Raw genomic sequence first — 26,578 nt, 5'->3', positions numbered from 1 at the left:
ATGTTCCCTATGCTAATTATATTGGATCTAGGGATTAGGAAATGAATCTTTGAGGAGGGGATAGGATTTAACCCACTACATTCAATAGAGTATGTATCCATGTTAGTCAGAGTCAACTGGGACTTAAAGAGCTTGAGGGAGTTGCCTGAGGTTATTCAGTTAATGGGTTGTAAACATGATTCATATACACTCCTAGAAAAAAGTTTTCCTTAGAACAGTAATAGTTTCAAGAAATTTTCCCACTACACCCTTCTCCAACTATTTATTTATTATTTATTTATTTATTTTTATGTTTGTTTGTATGGCTGTCTGTTTATTTATGTACACATGCCACAGTGCATGTGTAGATGTCAGAGGACAACTTGTAGGAGCTGGTTCTCTCCTTTTATCATATGGATTCTGGGGTTGGAACTCAGATGGTCAGGCTTGGCAGCAAGCACCTTAACCTGAGCCATGTCAAAGGGCCCATTTTGTTTGTTAGGGTTTTTGATTTTTTTTAAAAATATTTTTATTTGTTTACTTTTATTTGATGTGTATAAGTGTATTGCCTGCATGTGTGTAAGTGCACCCATGTTGGGCAATGCCCATGGAGGACAGAAGAGGGCGTCAGATCCCCTGGAACTGGAGTTATGGACAGTTGTTAGCCCCCATGTGGATGTTGAGATTTGAACCCAGGTCTTCTGCAAGAACAGCCAGTGCTCTTAACTGCTGAGCCATCTCTCCAGTCCTGGGCTTTTAGATGTTTTGAGACAAGGTCTTGATCTGTAACCCAGGCTGTCTTGGAACTCACAGCAACCCTCCTGCCTTAGATTTCCAAGTATTAGGAACACAGCTTTGAGCCACCGTGACTGGTTCAATCTATTTCTTCATATTAGATTCCACCACTAAAAGTTTTCTCCACATCCCCGATAATGTCTTTCTATCATAAGTCTATCAGTGGAATTAGTCCATTGGTGAAGGAAGTGTCCTCATAGCTCACAAACTTCCCAAAGCCCCACCTTTGAACATCGCACTGGGGACTAAGCTTTTAATATGAGTCTTTTAAGGGGACATTTCATACCCAAGTCATAACACATACAATTTGTAATAAAAATGTATTGGACATACTCTGCTATAAAACAACCGAATGTGCTTCATGAAACCCTTTTAAAATGAGGCATATCTATATTTATACTTGAAATTTGCTAAGCGAGTAGGTCTTAAGTTTTTTCACAAAATAAGGTAAAAGTGTGAAATGATGGATAGGTTAATAGTTTTATTGGGGTAATCATGTTCCCATTTATGCACATGTCAAAAATCATGTTTTACATCTTAAACATATATAATATTTACCTGCTAATCATATATCAGTGAAGCTGAAAAGGAAAAATAAAGTGATACATGTCTATATTAGTATGGAAGAGGTTCACTCAAGGCACAGAACAATGTGTAAAAGTAATCACTTCATATGTAACAAAAGGACACATTTATATGCATTTATATGGAATGCATATATTGAATATTTTGGAAAGATAAGTCAGAAAGTTATAACTATATTTGCATCTTAGAAAAGGAATTTTGAAAAAGAAATGAAAAAGGAAAAAAATGTGAAACTGATTATGGAGATGGGAGGGAAATTTCTCATTACTTGACTTTATTTTGTTATAGGTATGAGGGGGAGGGGAAGAGAGATTATGAATCTATAAGCTAGTTATTTTCACCTAATTTTCCTCTCGCTTCCCTTTTCATTTTTAGAAACATAGTCTTGCTCTGTAGCTCAGGCTGCCTCTCGTTCACAGAATCCTGCCTTAGTCTCCTGAGGCAGACATATGCCACTATGCTGCTTTCTAATTTTTCAGCTTGATATCTTAATACGTTTTGTCTTTCCTCAGACAATTCATTGCTTCCCAAACACAGAGCATGTTCATTTTGTATCTGTGTTTATGTGTACTGTCATCTGTGTTTATGTCATCTTTGATTCCTGTGTGTTCTGCATATAGAAACCTTGCCCCTCAACAGCTCTTCTGCCAGCTCCTTGTTATTCAGCATTTGAACCCACCACTCTTCTCTCTTCATTCAGAGGTCTATACTGCTTTGAATTACAATTATGTTTCCAAGCTGGTCACTTTCACTAGATTAGTTCCTGCAGGAAAATGTGCATCATATGGGTCTCTATGCTCCCCAAAGCAGCTGGAACAGAGCTTTGCGAAACACACATCACTGACAGCAAAATATTAAGCAGAAGAGTCATCTAGGAAAACCATGTTTTTTATGATGACCAGTTTCAAAAGAGCTGGAAATAACATGTGACCCAAAGATAGGAATCCTACCTAGCACAAATATCTAAAGGAACCAATGAGATCCTCAAAACTAAGCATTAAACTAACACTATACATCTTTTTAATTGAATTTTTGTGTATTTCATATAGAACATCTCAATCAATCTTAATCATCTTCCCTACTTCCCTACTGGCCCTCCCATAACACCCCCCCACTGGAATCCGTACATTGTCATTTGTCTTAAGGTCTATTGCATCAAGTTAGTGTTCCCAGACGTCCCTCAGTGCAAGTTCATCCACCAAGGTCTATTCAGCCTATCTCGAGTCTCTTGCTTTAGGAAGATCAGTGCTTCCTCATAAATATACGGGATGTATGTGAAGTGATTAGGAAGCCACATTTTATACACATTAGTGGTAACAGAATATGTAAAGAGAAGTGAACTCAGTTATATTATAGAAAACATAACTTGATTATGTTTTTACTTCTTTGTATTTCAGCCAGACAAAGTCCAGTCACAATAGACAAGCACTGATTTTTTCATGAAGTAAGGTGCTTCAGAGCCTGGGACTAACAACCTCTCACTTTTCTTGCTGTACCCCACCTCACCCACTAAAGCTTTACATCAATGCAACCCACATTGTTTAATAGCCACATTAAAGTTTTTTTATTTGTTATTTTTATTTTATATATAAGTATATTACCCGCATGTGTGTAAGTGTACCTGTGACATGCAATGCTTGAGGATGTCAGAAGAGGGCATCAGATTCCCTGGATCTGGAGCTACAGATGGTTGTGAGCTGCCATATGGATATTGGGAATAGAACCCAGGTCCTCTGCATGAGCAGCCAGTGCTCTTAACTATGGAGCCATCTCTCTAGCCCCAAATAACCACATTTTTTGTAAGCAAAATTCCTCATACCATACCATACCATAAAATTACTATATTTTTACTGCTTTTCTTCTTTTTTTAAATTGAATTTTTGTATATTTTACATCTTAATCACATTTAGACCCTCTCTCTTATCTGTACCCCTGACAGCTCCCCCCCCACTAGATTTCATGGTTTCTGTCACATATGTTAAGGTCTACTGAGTCAAGACTGTGTCCCCAAATGTCCCCTGGTGTGAGTCCATCCACTGGAGTCTGGCCAGTCTATGTAGCATCACTCCCTTAAAGAAGACCAACTCTCCCTCACCCAGCAGTGATCAGCTGCCAATATTTCCTCAACTAAGGTTGGGGCTTCCTACCCATTTCCGTACTTCTATGCTGAGCTTTTGTCTGATAGAGTGTGCCTGGGTCTTTTGTCAGATAGAGTGTTCATGGGTCTTTTGAATGCTGTCACCATTGCTATAAGTTCATGTGAGTAAATTTCCAGTCACCTGAAAAACTCTGTGTCCTTGTGGTCATCTATCACCCCTTGTTCTTACAGTCTTTCTGCTGTGGTTCCTGAGACCTGGATGGCAGAGATTTAATACAGGAGTCCTATCCAGGGACACGCACTCTGTAGTCTCTTATTCTCTATATTTTGACCAGTTGTAGCTTTTTGGGTTAATCGCCATCTATTTGCTTATTTTTATCATTTCAACTGATTTCCTCTTGTCCTTGGTGAATAGTACAGAGAGTCTCACTCCATGCATTTAGCTTCCATAAAGCATTCATGGTACTTGACTACATCTTACCTTTTGTAACCAGTAGAACCTACTTTTTCACATTTCTGGCATACTGCTATTTGGGTTTGGCCTCTGCAAATAGGTATACTGATGTTAGGCCCAACCCATCTCCTTTGACCTTATAGTAACATACAATATAATCAACAATTATGATGATGAAAGTGGCAAGGATTAAGAGTTCACTCCGACTCACTGTTAGTGCAGTTTCATGTTCTCCTGCAGCCAAGTGGGCTAAGCCCAGGTAGTAGGCAGCTTCCCCCACTGTGTTTCTGTCATTTCCTGAAGTGAGGATACAGAAAAATTACCATGGAAATTGCCACAACAAACAGAATCCTTGTTTTTTTTTTTTTTTAAAGACACTAGAAAACTATTCTTTAAAAAACATATACACTTATCAGTGATCTTTGAAACTGACTGGCATGAAAAAAACACACACATTCATTATCTGGATCTCAAATGATAAGGTAAAGTGCATTAGCAATGTAACTACTAAGAGTTTCCCTTTATACCCAGCATAGTATACACTTCTGATGGGAATATTTATCCTAGTCCACCATACACAATTGTCCAGCATGTCTGCAACAGCTCACATGAAACAACTGATAATATATAACAGCTTAAATGGTTGCATACTCATGCCAGTTTGCTAAATTTCCAACAGAATTCGTGATTAGCAAATGAAGAATGGTTGGTCTGATGATATTCAACTTTGGTTAAAACTCACATGAGAATGACCAGCAGAGCCAGAGTTCTTGGTACAAAGGTCCACACACACACTGAACTAGAAGAATGCTCTCCTTTGCTAAGCACTGGTAATGCTGTCCATCATCTTTCTGCAAGGAATTTCTCCTCTCTAATGAATTTCTGTGATACATTTATTCCAGGAGCTACCCTATTCTTTCCAAAACCAAAATGTGTAAAGGTGTAATGTGTGGTTCAATAAGAGTTATATTGTACCACCTGATACATGTATAGTACATTTACTATGGAAATGTAACATGTAAATTTAATATATCTGAAATAACTATTAAAAGTTCCTATTTCAGGGCCAGCCTGCACCCATTGTTCTCCTCCCCTCTGGGCCCTTTTTAACTGAGTTGGCATGGGTCCTGTGCTTGATGCCGCCATTGCCACAAATTCATGTGTGCAAGATTCCAGCGGCCTGAAAGCCTCTGCTTCCCTGTGTTCATGAACCAGCCCTGGCTCTTACAATCTTTCTGCCCCCTCTTCCAGAAAGGTCTCTGAGCTGTGGGTGGGTGAGGTTTAATATAAGAGTTCTATCCAAGGATACACACTCTGCAATTTCTTATTCTTTAAAACTTGGCCAGTTGTGGCCTTTGGTGTGCATCCCACTCTGTTGTATACATGAGATCCAGTGGGAGGATAGGGGTATTGATGGGGGAGGGGGGAGCCTACATTTGATTGATAACTATTGTTTGAAATTACAAAAGCTCAATAAAAATATTTTTAAAAATGTTCCTAATTTAAATACTATTCTTTTACTGCTTTTGGATGTCATTTAACTCCTGGAAATACAAACACTGACAAATCCATGTTGATTTAGGCCTCTGCACAGTATTTTCAGGTTTTGGATCTCTGTATTCTAACCATACAAGATTTCAGGCACTCAGTTCTCCACACTGGGTTCACTCTCATCACCCACTGAGTCATCACTGGTGAAGCCCCAGCTTCGTTGGAAGATGCCAAGGAAACAGGATGGCAGATTCCAGTGACAGCATCTGGTTTTCTTTCCTAACTGTCTCACTGACTGCAGAGATATGTACTACTAGGTCTCACTTTAGCAGACTTGATGGTGCCAGTGATGCAGTCTGGGGGATGTTAGCTCATCACAGCAGTGTCCTCATTTCTTCTCTGCTTTAGAGTTATGGGTGATGGGCTTTGGGTGAATCTGGGGAAACGAAAGGTAGAGTAGAAGACAGTGGCCGCTGTGCCAGAGACCTCCTGGGTAAACCGAAGTTGATGGCGTGTGCTGTGCATTTGCTGCATTAAATGAATGGTGATGGGAAGAAAGACAAAATATTGCACGTTTTCTCTCATATGTGGGATCTAGATTTAATAACATTCACATGTAACATGGAAGCAGAAAGGAATCTGTTTGGGGGACTAGTGAGAGGAGGGAAGGATGATGGGAGAAGGTGGGAAGGGGTGAATGTGAGAAAAGTAAAGTTATATGTATAAAAGGTCGTAATAAAATTTAAATAGTATCACCACACTGTAATGCTATCATCTGTCTAGTTCGCTATGGCACGATCATTTGCATTGAACTATATATGAAGTGCAAGTCAGCAAAGAGGAGGTAAGAAAGGAAAATCTACCAGTGCTGGTAGGTTTCGAGGTAGCTGCTGAAGCAGTTAGGGAGGAATACTGTATCAGTTTAAAAAAAAGAACTTGAAAGGCCAATAGCTTAACTTTGCAGTAGAATGTCCCAAATTGTGTTCAGAAACCTGGGTTCCATCCCTGGTACCACTAAGTAAATAAATGAATAAATAAAACACAAATAACATTTAAACCTGGGTAACTTTTCCTAATATTAACCAAGACAACGTTATAAGAAAACAAAAGCAGAGAAATAAAACAACAGAAAAGTGTCATTAAAAAAACCAGGCCAACCTGAAATACCGGCACCGTTAAAAGTGAGTGACAAATATATCAGAACTTCTATTTTAGAAGTTAGGGACAGAGACAGAAAGCAGTGATAGACTGTGTTAGGTTGCATGGTGGTAAGCACTGTGGGGACACAGCAGGGGAAGGGGAACACGGAGGGCCGAAGGTGAGAGGGCAAAGCGTGTTTCAGCTCTAATGGGTTTGTCGGGGAAGACGTCACTGGGAAGGCAGCATTACACAGCAGGGGAAGGGGAACACGGAGGGCCGAAGGTGAGAGGGCAAAGCGTTGTCGGGTTTGTCGGGGAAGACGTCACTGGGAAGGCAGCATCCACAACCGAACGGAACTAAGAGTATGTACAGATGCAAACTGTGGGGAACTCACGGCTGTACGGACATAAACATACTGCTAAGTAACAGATGAGTAAAAAGAAAGAAACACACAGAGGAGTGTTCACGGTTATAAGGAGCTATACCAAAAACAAGGAAGGAAATTGAAGCAAGCGCCAAACAAACAGAAATAAGGAAATGATGCTAGATGGAAATAAAAAGAGAAAATCAACAAAACGAACAAACATTAAATAAAATTGATAAACCTTTAACTATAATGACTAAGGAATAAAAAACTATTCAAATTCTTAAAATGAATTCAGAAATGAAAGAACAGAAATAATTATAGGCCTTACAGAAATAAAAATGATTATAAGAAAATTATCTAGATAATTTTATACTAACAAGCTAGATAAACTAGATGACAATGTCTCAGAAAGACACAAACACTGAAATTAACTCAAGAAGTTAATTCAAGAATTTCTAATAAGACCACAACCAGCAAAGCAATTGACTTAGCAATTGAAAACTCCCTACAAAGAAAAGCTTGGTTCCAGGAGTCCTTGCTAGAAAACTTCATGGAACATTCAAGGAAGAATTAATACTAATCCCTTACAGATTTCTTAAAGCAATGCATAGGAATATTTCCCAAATCCTTCTGAAGCCAGTATCACTTTGACATTAAGCCAGATAAAGACAGCACTAGAAACTAAATCAATAAACCTTATGAATCAAGGGTTCTTATTGATATAGGGGAAAAAATCACACATGCATAAAAATACCAAAAAAGCAAGTTGAGTAACATAAAAAGATTGTACACTATGATCAAGTAGGATTTATTCTAGGGCCTAAGGTTGATTCAACATACACAAATCAATATTAATTGTACTAATATCTATCATATTAAGGGAATGAAGGATGTGTGTCTGTATGTGGTTTGTAAGTATTTTGTTGAGAATTTTTGCATCTATGTTCACTAAGGATATGAGTCCATAGTTTTCTTTTTTGGTTGTATCTTTATCTGGTTTTTGGTATTAGAGTGATGCTGGCTTTGTAGAAGGAATTTGGGAGCTCTCCCTCTGTTTCTATCTCTTTGAATAATTTAAATAGTACTGGAAATAGATCTTTAAATGTGTAGTAGAATTCTGCTGTGAATCTATCTGGGCCTGGGCTTTTTGTAGTCTGGAGGTTTAATATTACTGTTTCAATTTGGGGAGGGATGGGTTATACAAGGAACCTTGGGGATAAAAGGAAAGAAGGAGCTCAAGAGAGGTGGGACCATAGAAAACTGGTATTATCAAGGGAGAAATGGGGAAAATGGGGACACTTTAAATGGGGAAGCTATGGTGGAAGAGTTAGACAGGGAGAGGGAGGAGAGACAAATAATGCCCAGTTAGTACAAAAAACCGGAGGGAATCATATTAGTCCAACAACCTAATGACGAATTACACATTCAGTATCTCCACACAAATTCATGTGTATTGCTAAAGGCTTCATAACAAGAAACAGTGGCAGACAGGAGAAACCCTCCTTTGAGTGGTTGACCAGGGTGATCCAAGCGACTCCAAAAATTACACAGGCTATTGCCACAGCACTTGATGGCCTCTCAGAACTTGAAGGTCAGACCCTACTGCTGAAGACAGAACATACTTCGGACACAGGATTTGGAGTAATGGAGCTGGAACAGACCTGGAAGTCAATTCCCCTGAAGGCGAGCTCTCATAACTTTGGAGAGCACTATGCAAGGTGCTAAGGAGAACATGAATTAGTGGTCCAACATCAGCTTCAAGACCAAAGAACCACATCAGTGATGGGCACAGTACATGATATTGGTGCAGTAGTGGCACTTTTATCACGGGGGCAATCAACAGCTACCTAATTGGGATAATAGCCTACTCAATGGGAGGAAATTCATGTGTGGTAATGTAAACATAGCCAAATACACATGGTTAGAGAAGTCATAGATCTTAGAGAAAATCCCAAGACTGTCACATTCCTACACTAACGTAATTTCTTAGTATGTGAAAAATATGTATGCTTACATTTAAAAACAAGTATCTCAGTCATCACCCATCAAAAAAACTTCTTTTTCAAGAGACAGAGATAGTTACAGAGTTCCACAACTGGTCACACACAGACATTGTCTGTGAATTGCCCAAGCTTAAGTGGCACATCTACAGTGCAATCCCTACACCACAGGCCCATGGAACATAGAACAAGGAGCAAAGAGGACACTAATGCATCTCTCAATTCTTATTAATGAAGCTCCCTCATGCAACAGAGGGCCAGGAACATGAGAGGCCAAAAATATCCAAAGTGTAAAGATTAAGAGTATGCAGAATGCTGGTCTTTGGACAGGACTCCTATATTAAACTTCCCCCCCCCCCCCAGGGCTCAGGGAGCATTACGGAAGAGGGGGTGGAAAGATTGGAAGAACCAGGGAGGAGGTGCATAGCCATTTGGAAACACAGTCCTATGTGCTCCTGGGACCCTGCTCATTTGAACCTACAGCAATGGTGTCAGCATGCACAAGACCCATGCAAACTCAAACAGACAAAATCCTAGCGTAGAACTGGGGAAATGGACAATGTATCCCAATCTTAGCTGAAGAAATATTGGCAAATGATTACTGCTGGGTGAGAAAGAGCTGATCTTCCTAAAGTGAAGGACTCTACAGAGGCTGGCCTCAGGAGATGAAACTGCACTGGAGAGATGTCTGGAGACACTACCTTAACATGATAGGCCTTAACACAAATGACAGAATGTATGAATTCCAGGGGGTGGTATGGGAGGGTGCTAACAGGGAAGGGGATATAAAGATTATTAAGATTGATTGAGATGTCCTGTATGAAATACACAAACATTCAAATAAAAAATTACATAAAAAAGTGAATTGAGGCTGGAGAGGTGGCCCAGAGGTTAAGAACACTGCTTGTTCTTGCAGAAAACTAAGGTTCAAATCCCAGCACCCACATGGCAGCTAACAACTGTCCATAACTCCAGTCCCAGGGGATCTGACAGCTTCTTCTGACCTCCGTGGGCATTGCACGATACGTGTGCACTTACCTACATGCAGGCAATACATGCATACACATAAAATAAAAATAAATAAAATTAAAAAGAAAAAAGGTTAGAAAAGCTTTGTCTAAAATTTGAAAAAGGTGAACGAGGGGCAAAGAAATTACAAAAGCATTTCAACTGGTGCAAAAAAAATCACTTGACAAAATCTAATCCATTTTCGTTTTAAAACCCTCAACAAACTCAGAACAGTGAGAAATTTCCTGAACATGTTAATGGACATCTACAGAAACCACCTGGCTGACATCATGCTTAATGGCGAAAGACTGAAAACTTCAGATCAGGAAGAGGACAGGGATGCTCCATGGCATCACTTCCATTTAAGACTACTGTGCTCCACATCATAATAAGAGAAACTAGGAAGCTGAAAGGAAAAGTACCAGATCAGAAAGGAAGAAACAAAGCTGTTTAGATCTATGGTCTGATTTGCAAAATGTGATGGTTTGAGTGAGAAATGTCTCCCATAAGCTCAAGTATTTGAACACCTGGATATGGTCCTCAGTTGGTGGTGTTTTTGGAGGCAGGTCATGGAACCTTTTGGAGGTGTGGCCTTGCTGGAGAAGGCACATCACTGTGGGGATGGGGGCTGGTGAGAGTTCACAGCCTTCTCCTACATGCAGTTGCTCTCTCTGCTTCCTATCTGTGCATAAAGATGTGAACTCTCAGGTTCCTGCTCCAGCCAACAACTGCCATACCTCTCCCACCATTATGAACACATCCTCTGGAACCATAAGCCCAAATAAAGTCTTTCTTCTATAAGTTGCCTTGGTCATGGTGTTTTATCATAGCAACAGAAAAGGAACTAATACATATGTACATGTGCATGTGCGTGTGTGCCTGTGTGTGTGTGTGTGTGTGTTGAAGTTTGCAAAATCTGAAATTGGTACCTCCACATAGCACAAACACAAATGAAAATAGATCATAAATCTAAATGTGGTTTAAAGTATATCAAAGTAAATATAGTTTAAAATATTAAAACTCAGAATAAAATGTTATGGTAAATTATTGTGACCTTGGAGTAGTCAGTCAGTGTTCGTAGTTATAACACTGAAATCACAAACAACAAAATAAAAGCAATAGATAAGTTGAATTTGATCAAGATTAAATGAGAAAGCAAAAAAGTGAAAAGAAAGCACACTGAATGGGAAAAATATCTTCAAATCGTATATCTGATGAAAGACGTATTAAGGATTCTCACAACCCAATAATTGAAAGGCAACACAATTGAAGATACACAAATGGCCAATAGACAACATGGGAAAAAACTGTCCAATATCATTAAACAACAGAGACATGCAGATTAAACCCACAATGGGATCTCACTTTTCATCTGTTAGAATGACTATAATAAAAAAAGATAGATTTGATAAGCACTGGAGAGGAAGTGGCTGCACGGAAATCTTCAGACATTGAAGAAAGACACAGTTAGTGGGACAGCCACTCTGGAAAACTGGTAGGTCCTCAATAAGGTAAATATTAAGTTAACATGTAATTCAGCATTTCTGTTCCCACATATGTATAAAAAACCCCACTTAAAATGTACAAATATCTTCACTGCATTATTCACAATAACAGAAGTGTGAAAGCAACTCATATGTCTATCAGCTGAAGAGTAATTAAAGGAAATGTACTCAAATCATACAATGAAATGTTATTTGAACCCAAGAAGGAAGGAAGTCATGGTACATGCTACAAGTGGGATGCACCTTAAAACACTGAGATGAGTGAATGATGATGCTAAGCTGGTGCTCAATGTGTGCATCACAACACAGGCCCTTTCGAAGGATTCAGTCCTCAGTGGAGGTCAGTATCACTTAAATACTACATAAGCCAATGTGGGAAGCGTGTACTTTCCAGGCATTCATCAGCTTGCTGTATTAGGGGTCCTTAATGACCAAAGTTGAGACAAAAGAAGAGACGTTTCATCCTAGAGCATGTCAGCTGCTGTCAGAGGGCATAAAATACTGCAACCCTTTAACCTGTGTACTTCCTTATATGGAAGACACAAGGACAGATAACCTTTGGTTTTTTAAAGTTACTAAAATTTATTACAGCAGCCAGGCATGGTGGCACATGCCTTTAATCCCAGTACTCCAGAGGCTGAAGAAGGTGGATCTCTGTGAGATCGAGGCCAACCTGGTCTACATAGCAAGTTCCAGTCAGCTGGGGCCACAGGGAGACCCTGTCTCAAAAAGACCAAAAAATATTACTATAGCATGTGAAATCGGTTTCTCCTGTTTCCCTTATCAGTTCTTTACGAAGTGATGGCTGTTATCAGAAAGGTGATTGCTAGGCAGCCTCTGAATGTTAGGAGAGGCCCAAGTAACCTTCTTTTCTCTACGAACTATCCTATAACATAGTCAATGTGAAATTGAAATCAAATCTTTTCCTAGCATACATTTCTGTACATTGAAATTCCTGCATAACTTTGTATGTGACCAAAATTTGCTACTAGCATTTGATACAGGAGCTAAGGATTTATGCCAATGTTCACAGGTTCATTATCTATGCAAAAGCAGCTCATCTAATGGGATTCATCTTTCACTGATGGTGATTTCCTTGGAATATTTCAACCAAAGTGACTAAAAAATTGAAATGATAGAAAGAATGAGTTCAAATGTTTACTTTTATTCTTTAGTAAATTAAAATCATACCCCAAATCAGTCTTATTTACTCAAAATGTCTTTTGTTATTTAATAAACCAATTAAATATATCCTTGAGATAATAAACTTTATTTCAAAACAGTAACTTCTTTACTCTATTAGAAAAATTACTGTATGGTAATATAGTAGCATATAGGTATTTTTCTTTGCATGTTACAAATTGAAATCTTATGAAAATATGCTCCAATTTTTTCATTAAATTTTATACAGATACAGATGTTGCAAAATATGAACAATGTGAGCAGCTTTCCCTGAGCTTCTATTGCTGTGAGTGTGAATGTGTGTCACGTGGGCATCCTGCTAGCCTACAGACTCTGATGCCACCAGTCTGGAATGGAGAGAAGAGTGCCTTTTAGAGCATGCCTCCTGGTGATGTGGACAATGCCAGTCCAAAGGTGGAGCTCTGAGAGGCAGAAGTCTAACGCACATTGCAGTGACCCTAACTAAATATTTATCATAATTTCCTACATATGGCCATAGGGAATTTATAAACAATAAAGGGTCTCTCAGATTGCAAAAAACACAACCTTTAACACACAACACACACACACACACATACACACACACACACACACACACACACACACACACATACACTTGACTCTTGCATAAGACCTTATTGTCTCATTGTGGGTTCCTTATTTTACAACAGTACCCCTAGTGGATTGTAATTTTGGATATAAAGCTTTCAAGAAACTAATGGATTTCTTATTGTCAGCACTAAGGCATCTAATTCTGTTTTACAGTGAAATCTGAGAGTATTTGATGGTTTTGTCTTTGCATTTCATAGGAAATAATCACCCTAACACGACAGTTTTTACTCCACTCTTGGGAGAACCAGTGTCTGTCCATTAGATAAAACAATGTGAGAGTGTTCTTTTCCACCCACCTTCTTCGGCTATTTCAGAAGCTTTTATTAGAATTTTGATGGCCTGTTTGTATTCTTTTTTTTCCAACATTTTGTCTGCGAGCAATCTGTAGGTCCTCACGAGACTTTCACAGGCCAAGAAGTTGAGAAAGTGGCCTGTCTCATCCTTCCATATCCGCCCCTGTGTCAATTGATGGAATGCTTCATAATGCTGAGCAGCTTCCAGAAGCTTACCTGAAGAATAAAAGCCATTCATAAATACAAAGCGCAGGCCAGAACATGCTTTCAGAAATTTTGTATGTATCTTAGCATTACTATTAAAGGGTACAGAGGAAAATAGTGGGATACAGTGAAGGATTTTTAAGGGTACAAAGGAGTTAAAATGGAGATTTTATCTCTAATGAGACCAGATTCAGCAGTAATTCCGGATAGAATCCTGTTAGAGAGATGGCTGATGGACATTAGAACCATAAAGTCTTCTCCAGAGCCCGTACTCACCACCATCACCCTGCATCACTTTCCCAAGTGATGGCAACTGCTTCACTCAGTCTTACAGAGAACTTGGAAATGCTGAGAAGGGACGTATTGGTCACACATTTCAGATCAACATATTATAGATTTTAAAGTGTCTTCTGGGAGTTTGAAGGAGGCATCTGTGATCCTTGTTGAGCTTCGAGTGACTGGAATGTGGTTTAATTTCTGTTCTGAATGTACGCTTATCATTTGATCTAAAATGTAGCTTCCCAAATCCCAAACTCTAAATTAGCCTTAAATCATTTAATTCCTTGAAATATGAACTAATGTATTTCTAGAAGAGTAGTTTGCAGTTCCATGTTGCAGAGTGAATTTTGCTTGTTAATTGCCTTTGGAAACACTCCCAATATCTGTAATGTGAGTAGTTATAACGGCAGTAGAGCTACGTCACTGTCCTAGCTAGCTAAACACATATCTAGACACTCCAACTGTAGTGCGTTAGAGCAAGGGAAGGTTTCAGGCAGAAATTAGCCTATTCTTATTTTAGCTTCACTACTTTTTGTTTAGCCTTAGGCTAATTTCTGCCTCCTCTATGCCTTAGTTTACTATTCTGTGAAATAGGATTAAAGTGTACTATTTAAAGTGGAATTTTAAGAAATTAGTGTGTTCAATGTGTCACAATGTTAGTAGTCAATAAACACAGATAGTGCTATCAGTTGCTATAGTAATAGCATTTCTAAACCATTTAATAACTAACTGAAATATAGTCACTATATTCTGTAAATCCAGCTTATGAGTCCTGTACAAAATTTAGAATTAGTCCTTCTAACAATATTATCAAACCTGATTAAGTTAACCTTTGCAGTGTTCATTGGATAGTACAGGTTGGAACAGCTGCAGCCATGACTACTACCTATAATTTCTTCCCTATTTGCTGCACTGACTCTGCTATTAAGAGTGCTATCAGTGAATGCACACAAAAACTGGGAGTGGAGGCGTGCACCGGTAACTCCAGCGCTAAGGAAGCCAGGGCAGAAGGATCAGATTTAAGGAGAAGACCGTCTTAAGCTGCATGGTAAGATGCTGTTCCGAAAAATTCACACAAAAATAAGAATAATATTTTCAAGAAAAGATAAACAACTGTGGTGTGTCATCAACAAGTAACTGACAGAAAAAGTTCAGGAAAATCGAGAGCAGTGTGAGTTCATGTCGTCCATGCTGGGGGCTTGTCAACAAAGCTGCTTAAACAAAAGGCGGACACTGCGCTCTTCAGACTCTTGCTGTAAGACTTTGAAGAGCGGAGAATGCAGAGCCATTAATTTGATATTACAGAAGAATATACCATCATATAGGTGTTAATAAGAAAGAGAAATACCAGAAAAACGTAAAAGATTTGTAAAGTATTATGTCTGAGAGGAAGGGTATGGGGGGTGGGCGGTTCCTGTTCTGGTGTTCTTTTTTTTTTCCTTGATTTTTTAAATTTTTGCTTATTGGTATTTTCAAGTTTCTGTCACCAAAATGTTTATTTTATAATAAAATATACAGTAGAGGTCATTTAAAAATAATGCCTATTTTTTTTTCACGTTGCTACAAATGCTGAGGGTTGAAGTTTGCTGCACCAATCTGACTTTTAGCTGGTGGGTTTTCCTTACCTCCTACAAAGGCAGGTGTGGCTTTTCATCACTGCCCTCCATCCAGCACCTCTCAGCAGAAACACCTTCCTTCAAACACCCATGACCCTCATTTTTCGGAACTACAATGGAGCACTGACATGTGTATGTGTTATGTTTCCTCTGTTAACTATGTTTCTGCCCACAAAGTACAGCTCTGTAACCCTGGAAAGATGAATATGAGTTCCTTTTCCTTCCCTCCAGGATCTCTCTACTCATAAAGCAGAGATACATATTTCTTTTGGGCCATGTGAAGAGGAAATAGTGGGCACAAGAAACTGTGAGGAAACCAGGTATTTCCAGGAAAAAAAAAAAAAAAAGAACTGTGAGAGGATACTCCAGATAACCCAATTAATTCAAATTACATGCAAATGGGACATAATTATTCAAATGTGAACTGATATCCATGTCCAAATGGGGGAGGGGGAGGGGCAGGGCTTAAGCAGGGCAAGGAGAGGTAGAGAAATGGAGGTGAACTGAAGATTTGAACAGTGGAGAAGGGTGGAGACAGGGTCTCTGTGTTCCCCATAAGCCAGACTTCCGTGTTGCTGAGTCTTTGGGAGTTCTGAGGTTTTCTGGACAGACTATGATGTATAAGCAGGAATAAAGTCAAGAGGGCTTTTGGGACATTGGTTACTATGAAACCCCATCTTGGAGTAACTAGAAGTGATATTTTTTGTTTGAACTTGAGTTTAGCTAGAGCTTTGGAAGTTAGTATCAATGGACTGCTTAGTTCAAGACTGTCCAGGATTCAGTTCTCAGAAGGGTATACTTGTGACTTCCATAAGGGAGGAGCCTGAGATGCTCCACTGAAAAAGAATGGACTCCTCCTTTTCTGGAGGACCAATAAAGCACTGGTCAAAGCAAAAGTTTCTTTCTCCACACAGTATCTTATTTAGCCTTCCTCAAACTGGTAAAGTAGATGACTATAATTTCTAACTTTTCACTAATGGGAAAATTGAGGTTCACAAAGATTAAATGACTGATATTATATATATATGTCACATTTAAAATTTGCCACAATTAGGAGTTAAAGACTAGATCACTAAAACCCCATATAACTGTTTCTACTACAAATAATACTTCATGAACTGAGTTAGGGAACTTAAGTTCCCTAACTTAAAACCATAGGCATAAATCTCTTGTGTTAATTTGAGTTAATGCTGTCTAGTTTCTTCCAGGCCTGCAAGACTGTGACTCAACTCAGACTGCTGCTGACAACCACTAACAAAAACATAGACAACAACTCCTGTTGTGCTTCTAGTTGGTCTGCTTGAAGGCACCTGATGTATAACCAGCTCTGTCCCAATCCTCTGCTTTGTCCTCAGCCATGTGAGGTTACCTGGAGTTTTCTTGGCTGTTCCCTATGTAGTTACCATGGCCTCATGTAGATGAGGCAGTCTCTGGGGTTCTGGTCAGTACTGTTTCAAACAGAAGGGCTTACACAGTAGAGTTTTTAGTTCTCAAATGCGAGGATTTGCTTTTAAAATTATTTGATGCAAGTAAATAAAGCAGCAAGGATTTGATCCAAATAACTATAAGCACACAGATAACTGGAGCACAACTTCCAAAGGCTGGTCAGAATTTGAAAGTATGCAATAATATATAACACAACACTGGACTTAAAATGTTAAAAGATATGCTTATGATATAAAAAGCATAATAATTTAAATGCACAGTTGCTTTAGGTAGGATTAACAGTGATATGATTTCTGTCCAATCTCTGTTTCTACCTGTGACGAGGACTTAGTAATTATTTTACTTTCTGAGTAAATGCGTTGATGCTAATTGAGGTACAATGCATACTGCTTTTATCTGAAAACTTTGACAATGTTACTGAAACATTGAAAAGGGCTATAAATATACTAATCATTTTGACAAAGCCAAGGGTAAACATCAATGAAGATAATGAGCCAGGTCTTCAAATTTGGCTCATAGCATCATTTACAACTTCCTTGAAGTGTTCATATAAAATATCTCCTTTATTACTAGATTAATTCTAATATATTAGGATCTGGAGAGATTTTCTAGATCCCACTCTCCATCTTTTAGAATAAGAGAGCTTGATCCAAGTGTCTGAGGGCTGTTGTCCTCTGGAATTGTCAAGAGCTAACATTATTTTCCACTGAGGAAGAGGGCAGAGAGAAGAGGATGATTGAACCAAGATATCACAAAAATAAAACTCAATAAAACAAGAGCAGCAAAGAGAGGCCCTGGGGGCTACTCATGGGTATTAACAGTCTCCTGAGGGGAGGGGACATTTTGTTATGTAGCACCAGGATCATTAGCAAATCTTCTTCTTCGATGTAACATCAGGGTGGTGTTGGTGATGAGGGAGATATGTCCAGTATGGCTGAGCTAAGTGCCTGGAGAGCATGGCTCTACATCAAGCAGAAATGACCCATTAACACTTCATTTGATTCAGGAAGAGAATGGGGCCAAAGTGCTTCATGGAGGGACTAAAGATGGCCTTCGATAGGTGCCATCAGTGGTCAGTTTATTTAAAGACTATGAAATAGCATTGGAAAATACATCTTTGGAGAACTGTGTGAAGACAGCAGTATCTAGGTATGAACAGATGGAGCCCAAGCCTCGGTTTTATTTTGTTCTGTTTTTAATAATTAGTTGACATCTACATAAGCACTAAGGACTTTGGCATACATTTGTAGTTTTTCACCTCAAGCAAAGTGCACTTTTAAAATAAAAATACTACAAGGGAGTTTCATTTCATCTAAGGCCAGCACAAACAAGAAATCCATCCACTTATTTAAAAATACAAACCAAACCCAGACAATGCTGTAAACTGCAAGATGTTTGGTAGGATGTTAAGACAAACACTATATAGAGAAAATATGATTTTATATATTTGGATATTATCCAAATTGTTGCTTACTCTCCTCTGCACAACATTGCTGAAAGTTTATAGATATTTGTTGCATCACAGCAGATGTCTAGAACAAATATTAAGCAACAGAGAATGTATATGATCTCTCCCATTTTAGGTTTTTTTTAAAGTAGGAAGATTGACTAGATATTAACACAAATGGGTTTAAATGTGAAGCTGCCATAAAAGCAGCAACATAAATGTAATTCTCCCTGCCGCTATTTTGATGCACATTTTTGATTCCATGAATATTTTATGAAATGGCCCAAACTAAAGCCATATAACATTCCTGCATTACTGATGCTTGCGCCCGTAAGCTACGAACATTAGAGGCATGATTGAGTGCATTAAAATGAACTCGTTCAGCAGTGCATTGATTACTTGAAGGGGGAGGGAAACAAAAAAAGAAGAAAAAAAAGAAAGAAAAAGAAAGAGTAATAAGAAGTTGCCCTACTTCAGAAAACAGCATACACACACACACACACACACACACACACACACACAAAGTTTGCAAGAAGGGTGAGAGCAAGTTTGAGTAAAATAATATTTCACAAATAAAGTGTGACTCACTCCAGTCTTGACATTAATTGGGCAAGGTGCTAATTATGTCCAAAGATGGTTGCTGGTATTGTTCAGGTAATTTAAAGTGTCACAGTCCCTAAGATGCGAAGACCTGGCCTCTTTCAGCTCCGTGCATCAGCAATTCTGAAAGCAACTAATTATTCCCTTTTCTATCAACTTGTACATTTGCCAGTAAAAATAACATTGCAGAAACAATTGTATGAAAATAATTTGACAGGCCCATAAGGCCCATTTCCTCAGCAGCACCGGCATACATCCTAAGCATAGTTATTTCTAAATTGTGTGCATTTGTTGAGGACTTTAGGGAAATATTCCACTTTAAAAGAGCAACCTAAAGGAACAATAAAACTTTAAGTATCTCATGTTACATTTGAATACAGAACTACTGGACATCTTCAGCCTAAGTTACTATTCTGTACAATGGAAACACAAATGTCCATCAAAGCAATATTGAACAGCAGCAAAAGAGAAACATATTATTGCCCTGGCATAAAAAAACAAAAGACATTGCTTCCCATTTCAGCTTAACTGCAGGAGCAATTTGCATTATCTTTCAGATTTTACATTTAATTGCGATAATTATAACGGCACTCCACTGAAATAGTGAAGGCATGCCATCCTTCGCATGGAAACAGCACTTTCCATGGTTTATCTGCTGTTGGGAGAGATTTGCTGTGCACGCTAATCCACTGCACACCACTGCAAAATGGAATTCAAGAAGACAAAGACTGTAAGTCAACAGCATCCCTAAAAAATTGGGAGGAAAACATACCTGTAACTCTCAAGGAGCTACTTTAAGATACTTAGAAATTTAAGGTGCTATTTGAAACATTTTAATTTTAATTTATGTGTATGTGTGTTTTATTGGCATGTATGTAAGTGCACCACATGTGTGCAATACCTGAAGAGGTCAGAAAAGAGTGTTGGATCCCCTGGAACTGGAGTTGTTGGAAGGTTGTTAGCTGCCGTGTGGATGCTGGGAACTGAACCCAGGTCCTCTGCAAGAGCAACCAGTGCTCTTAACCACTGAGCCATCTCTCCAGACCCTAAGGTGCTATTTTAACGGACTCCTCTTCATCCTTTACAACACAGATTTCAGGTGGGCACCGTAGAAAAGCTACTGCTGCCATTAAACCAGGCAGTGAAAAAGGTCTCAAGAAGATAGGTAGGTGTGTGTGTGTGTGTGTGTGTGTGTGTGTTTGTGTGTGTGTGTGTTATGGGGGTGGGAGAGGGAGACTCATAAAAGCCTTTATTATTGATATCAGACAAACTAGCACAGACTGATCTTTTTGAAAATCCAGAAAACTTGCCTTAACCTCCAAAGATCCTAGAGGAATTGTTATTAATTATTGCTGATTTTTATTTTTAGGTAGCTGAGTTGTGGTTATTAGACAGGATTAACTGTCAAATATTTGATAAATATTGGTAAACCTCAGACAGTTGGTTTCTGTGTCTTGAGATTTCTGGGGATGAAACATTGGGTACTGCTATGGTTTAGATGTGAAGTAGTTCTACTTACCCTGCTCAAAAGGCTCATGTGTTGAAGGATTTCTTGCCAGCTGATGGGCTTTGGGGTAATGAGCCCTAAGGACCTGACTTAATTAATGAAAGGATGAATCCTTTGGTGAATCACAGCACTGAAAGGTGGAGCCTCATTGGAGGAAGTAGGTCACTGGGGATCACTGGGAAGGTGCATCTTGCCCCTGGTCCCTTCTTGTTCTCTCTCTGCTTCCTGGTTTCCTTGAAGTGAGCAGCTGTGTCCCTGTATGCTTTCTCTATCTTGAAGTTCTGCCTCAGCTCAGGCTGAAGGAAAGCACTGAAACAATGAGCGAAGAGAAATCTCTACTCTTTAAACTCTTTCTCTGAGTGTCTATCATGGCTACAAAAGTCCAATATAGTATCTTTGTTCTTAAAAGTACATAAGTTGAAGCTATCAAAATTTCTCAAAAATTAAAAAAAAGTAAATGTAAAACACTGGATTTAATCCCCAGTACCACAAAAACCTGGTCTGCTAGTGCACACCTGTTATCCTAGCCCTTGGGATGTGGAGGCATTAGAATCAGGAGTTCAAGGTTATCCTCAGCTACATAGTGAGTCTGAGGCCAGCCTGGGTTATATGAAACCCTGCCTCACAAAATGTAAAGTGTTTGTTTTGTAGAATCTACAAACATGAAATTAATGCTTGCCATTAATAATCCTTGTAGAGTTTTCAGAATTTATAATTTTCCACATATAATAAATTATTTTATTTTCATATGTTCACTGCATTTAAAAATATTTATTATTATTATTATCATTATTAGTCTTTTTAAAACTTGGAATTGAATCTAGTAACTTGTTTATACTAGTCAGCACTCTACCACTGAGCTACACCCTTAGTACTCAAACAGCCCAAGTAAAAAGTGTTGACAGACATCAAAATCTGATGATATAAAGTTGATATTGACTTTAGAATAACTAATGAATATTTTGTGGATTTAATAATGCCATTCTTATCCAAAATACATATTGCTCAGGATTTTAAAGAAGCTATATTCAATCTTATTTAAATACTTATATGAGCAAAGAGAAGGGTGTGTAAGAATATAAACCAAACTAATTGTTGAGCACATAGGCGAGGAGAGAGGAGAGGATAAAATGTCTCTCCTCCACATCTTCATTTTGGTGGATAATGGACATACTATTTTGTACATTATAAAGGAAAAAGCATACATAAACAATAGAAAATGTTCTATTTAGGTGAGCACGGAAGGAGATAAACCACATTAGTTAAATACTAACTGCCAGGGACAATAAATGATTCTCATGAATCATACCCCTGTACACAGACAGACAGGCAGGCAGGCACGCACGCACGCACGCACACACACACCTTATTTGACCCTGGGTCATTTGTGTCTTTGTGTCTACACTTTAGAGCTGTAGCCTTAGTGACTGTCTTGTTCAATGCTCATGCTCAAGGCCTTTTCAGAAGATACGGCAAATGTTGGGCTTTCAGCTTTGTGATGCAGTCATCCCTTTCATAGACAACTGCTGAGCAGTCTTTTTTGAGGGCCTGAAACATGAAGACAAGGCCGAGCTCAGGGTCTGGCTGCACCCAGTCTTCTTTGCCGAATGTCTATACTTCATAGATGCTCAGTGACTTCATGGTGCACTGGTATCTGTGTTTTTATTACTTTATTTTGTTGCTGTCTCCTCTCTTCCATTTTCCCCTCTTCTCCATTTCCTCTCCTTTCCTTTCTTTGCTGTGGAACATTGTCACTTGTGTGATTAAATGCTGTTGATGACTGACTGGAAAGCTTCATGCAGTGACTCTGAGCTCCTCTGGTCCCTGGTCATAACGACACTGCCAGATAGCCAGAGGAAACACCTCCTCTGAACAGTTTATTCAGCACACAGAGAGCTGAAGGCTTGGTGCAGCCTGCTAAGCCCCCTTTGCAAAGCTTTGAGACAGAAAAATCTGCTGCAGAACCAGCTCCTCTGAACCAGGCGAGGCTTCCTCTCTGTGCCACTCGTTAAGCAGTAAATAATTAAAACACTCTGAAAAAGACAGGTAAAATGCAAGCAGCAGTGTCGGTAACATAGACATGAAAGAGAAAGGGAAGAAAATGAATTTTAAAAAAATGCAATGAAATAATTCATTTGAAGCTTTAATAAAATTTCATTTGCAGGCTTGTTTAAAGATATATCAGACTTTAGGGATGTAACCTAATTACATTTTTATTCTAAGTTCCATTCAAAGATCTCGGACTTTGATTCTTTAACAAAGATCAAACATGGTATAATTTTCTCATTGCTCTTAATACTTAAAAGAATCTCTTCATTAAATATTGTAAGGTCTCACGAAAGTGTTCACAGAATAGATGAGTGATAAACTGACATGGCCCAAAAAGGGACAATTCATCCAAACAGAAGTAGCAATGCTAATCCATTTGATTTCTTAAAAAAAAGTTTGAAGGATAGGTTTAATTTTACAGAATCGAAAGCACTGTCAAGTACTATCTGGTAAAGTGCATCTTGGAAAAGGGACAGTAGGTGATAACCCCCACCCCCAATCCATTCCTGGTATTTCTGCCAAAAATAAAATGTGGGATGTAGGAATGGAAAGTTCCTCATCCCACCTCCTCACTGGGAAACCTGGGCAGAGAATCTTCTAGGACAAGCTTCCTACAGAACACGTTTATAATGCATGTTTAAAAGCAGTTTACAAGTGGACATGTAGAATTGATTGATTGATGATTGATTGATTGATTGATTGATGATAGTCAGGGTCTCATGAAGACCAACACATCTTGCTTTGTACCCAAGGATGAGCCTGCACTTTTGATCTTCTTGCCCCTACCTCTTGAGGCTTAGGATCACAGGCATGCAGTGTGTTACCATGACTGGTTTTATGCAGTGCTGAGCGTTGACCCCAGGGCTTTATGCATGTTAGGTAAGTACACGGCCAACTCAGCTACATCTAAAGTCCTAGGATTTATTTTTTAACTATGAAGAGGGAAGGGACGTGCCCAATGGCCTTGCTGAGTTATGCCACTTGTCTGACTAGGACTTAGATACACTGACAGGGAAACCTGCAGAGAGCTTTGCAAGTTGTTCCTGCATCAGGCAGTTTCCTGCTCTAATCCTCAAAGTCTAGAGATTCCCTCTGTTCTGGGCAAACCTTGATGGTGTTAATTATTCTACTTATGACCCCAAATACAAAAGAACTTTGAGAATATAGCCCAATAAAACAAAAAAGCAACTTCTAGCAAAAGCATAGTGTGATGGGCATTTAGTTAAAGAACCAAAACAGATCAGCCGGGCTGAAACACTTGAGGGAAATATCGTAAAGTATTACCAGTGGTGGCACCGTCAATCCCTCAAAATGGACTGATTTTGCTCATTTTAGTCCACTCTTTTCCATACCCACTCATAATTTTTTGCATAGTTGTAAAGAATTGAATATCATTTTTCTTCTTATCTCCATTATTTTATTAGAATTACGTTCTCTATTGTGTATTTTCATAACAGCATTTTGAAAGGCTGTATAATGGTATATTGCTTTCCAAAACCATTTAAATGATTCACAGTACCACCAGTAATACACATGAGTAGTACTTTAAGGAACCACGATTACATTTTGGGGGGTTATTTTAAGAAGTATTAAATGGCACTTCACAATTACTCAAATTACTTTTGGAGTTGCTGATTTTCCTGTGAATTCATTCAATTTCCTCTTGGTGATCTGACTGTAGCTATTCACATTAAGTTATATTTGTCATAACATTTTCCTTACTAGGTAATGTATTTTTCGCATGGAATAGAACTACTTTTTATGCTGCATGTAATGTTTCCCTCTATTTTCCCACCCCTGCCTTACGTCAGCATACTAACTCATTCTGTTATGTAATGTCTGCATATTATCCCCCTTGTGCATTTATTCTTCCAACCTACCTCTCCTCACACATTTTAATGTTGTAAATACTTTCACTGAGTCTAGTCTCCTCTGTTCTGTAACTCCATCCACAATGTGTAAGCAGCCTAATTCCTACTTGTATTTCAAACATGATCGAAAACCTTGCATTGTATACAAAGCCATCCAAACTCTCTTGCTTCCACTGACTCAGTTTACCTGTCTTTCTTTTGCTCTGTATTCTGCTTTTCCTCTCTGGAAGCCCTCTATGCTGTATTAATTTTCAGAGTTAGCTTTCTTAAAGAAACACCTTTCTTTTCTTTTTAAAAAAATTTTTTACTTATCATTTTTATTTTATGTGTATGAGTGTATTGCCTGCATGTATGTAAGTACAGCCCTGTTGTGCAATGCATGTGGAGGTCAGAAGAGGGCGTCGGATCCCATGGAACTGGAGTTACAGATGTTTGTTAGCTGTCATGTGGGTGCTGGGAATCAAACCTGCGTCCTCTGCAAGAGCAGCCACTACTCTTAACTGCTGAGCCATCTCTCCAGCCCCCAAGAACCATCTTCTAATGTGCTGTCTGGATAGTCTGGAGGGTGGTTGTGGACTAGGTCATGAAGGGCTTTGTCTAGTGCTTACTGTGGCATGGCATACTGACTAATACCACAGAGTACTTCTGGGCTGGGATAAGGCTGAGATCAAAAGTAGGAAAGCAAATGGTTTGACCAGTTAGCAAATGAAAGAGGACTTGGAAAGTGAGATAAAATATTTACATTCCAATTTTATTTGGTCCTGTCCTGTTTCAGAAGCCTTTTCTTATATTTTTCATAAACATATATCAATGATAAAAAATAATCCCAGAAGGAACTTTGTGAGGTCACTGGAGCATTTTACAGGGAGGTGGTAGAGGGCAACCAAAGGAACATTGAACCTGTATCTTGAGAGCTCTTTTGGAGGTTCTAGCAGGCAGCATAGCTACTCCTATACCCTTTACCAAAGATCAGTCCTCCTCTATCAGGGACGGTCATCCTCTTCGACAGAGGGTGCAGTTTCAGGAGGGACCCCGGAGTGTTGAGGGAGGAAGGGGACACCCGCTCTGAAGATCTGGAATTATTTTTGACAATTGAGACAGACATAAGGGACTGGAGTGACAATTCACTGGTTAAGAATGCTTGGTGTTCTTCCAGAGGACCTGAGTTGGCTTCCTAGGACCCTTGTGGAGTGACTCGCAACTGCCTATAACTTGAATTGTAGGAGATCTGACACACTCTTTTGGCCTCCACAGATTCCTACACATGTGTGGCACAAACATACACACAGACACATACATATAAATAAAAATCAAGATACCTTAAAATGTCAAAAAGGAGAGGCAGAAACAAGGTAATAGAAGGTTCCATGACCACTTTTCATAAAATGTTTTCTCACTCCAATAAGTAAATAAGTTGGCACATAGTTTTTAATGACAGATCTTTCAATATCCAGGTAAGAGGGCATAGAAATCAGAGCAGGAAGCGAATTAAAAGCAGATATCTGCTCCAACCACTCACTGTAGAGATGAAGTCAATATGCACAGAGATGAAATAACTTACCTACACTCAATAGTTAATTAGTAAACGGAGTGTCAAGGTAGAATCTCAGTGTACTGTTCAACCTAAAAACTTTACCAACACCTTCACTTCTTCAGTTTGGTGCTCAGATGCAATGCAAGTATCAAACCAAGGTGGTAACTCAGTGTCTATCTGCTATCACTAATTTAACCTTCATTTGTCTGTCATCTGTCTATCATCTGTCTATCATCTATCTATCTATCTATGTCCCTGACCGCTTTCCGTCTCGCCAGCAAGAACGACGCGGGAGGACAAATCAGGATCCTTCTGCAGCAGTTTATTTGAAGACTGAAGACCAAAGACGCCGAGAAGTGGGAGAGCTGTTGCTTATATATGCCCCAAAGGTCCCATTTATGACGTATAAGAAGCGGATTGGTTGCTGGAGATCATAAGAAGCGGATTGGTTGCTGGAGATCACGCCACGGGAGGAGGCGGGGGAAAGCAGGCTCTTGTGCACGCCCCTTATGGGTG

General features: G+C 39.0%; 1 protein-coding gene across 4 annotated transcripts in view; it reads right to left on the bottom strand.

Moving 5' to 3' along the window:
• Ttc29 (tetratricopeptide repeat domain 29) overlaps positions 1-26,578 on the bottom strand; it is a 227,248-nt gene that overhangs the window by 151,032 nt on the left and 49,638 nt on the right. For all 4 annotated transcript variants that reach the window (XM_017796729.2, XM_029560809.1, XM_008827488.3 and 1 more), the window contains 2 exons: positions 13,513-13,725; positions 4,123-4,208 (listed from right to left, as the gene is read on the bottom strand). In XM_017796729.2, coding sequence (XP_017652218.1) covers positions 4,123-4,208; positions 13,513-13,725 — 299 coding nt within the window. The remainder of the gene's footprint in view (positions 1-4,122; positions 4,209-13,512; positions 13,726-26,578) is intronic.

The sequence above is a fragment of the Nannospalax galili genome, unplaced genomic scaffold (assembly GCF_000622305.1).
Source record: "Nannospalax galili isolate Female #2095 unplaced genomic scaffold, S.galili_v1.0 scaffold1272, whole genome shotgun sequence".
Taxonomy (NCBI): Eukaryota; Metazoa; Chordata; class Mammalia; order Rodentia; family Spalacidae; genus Nannospalax; species Nannospalax galili.
This window is presented reverse-complemented; position numbering and strand designations above follow the sequence as displayed.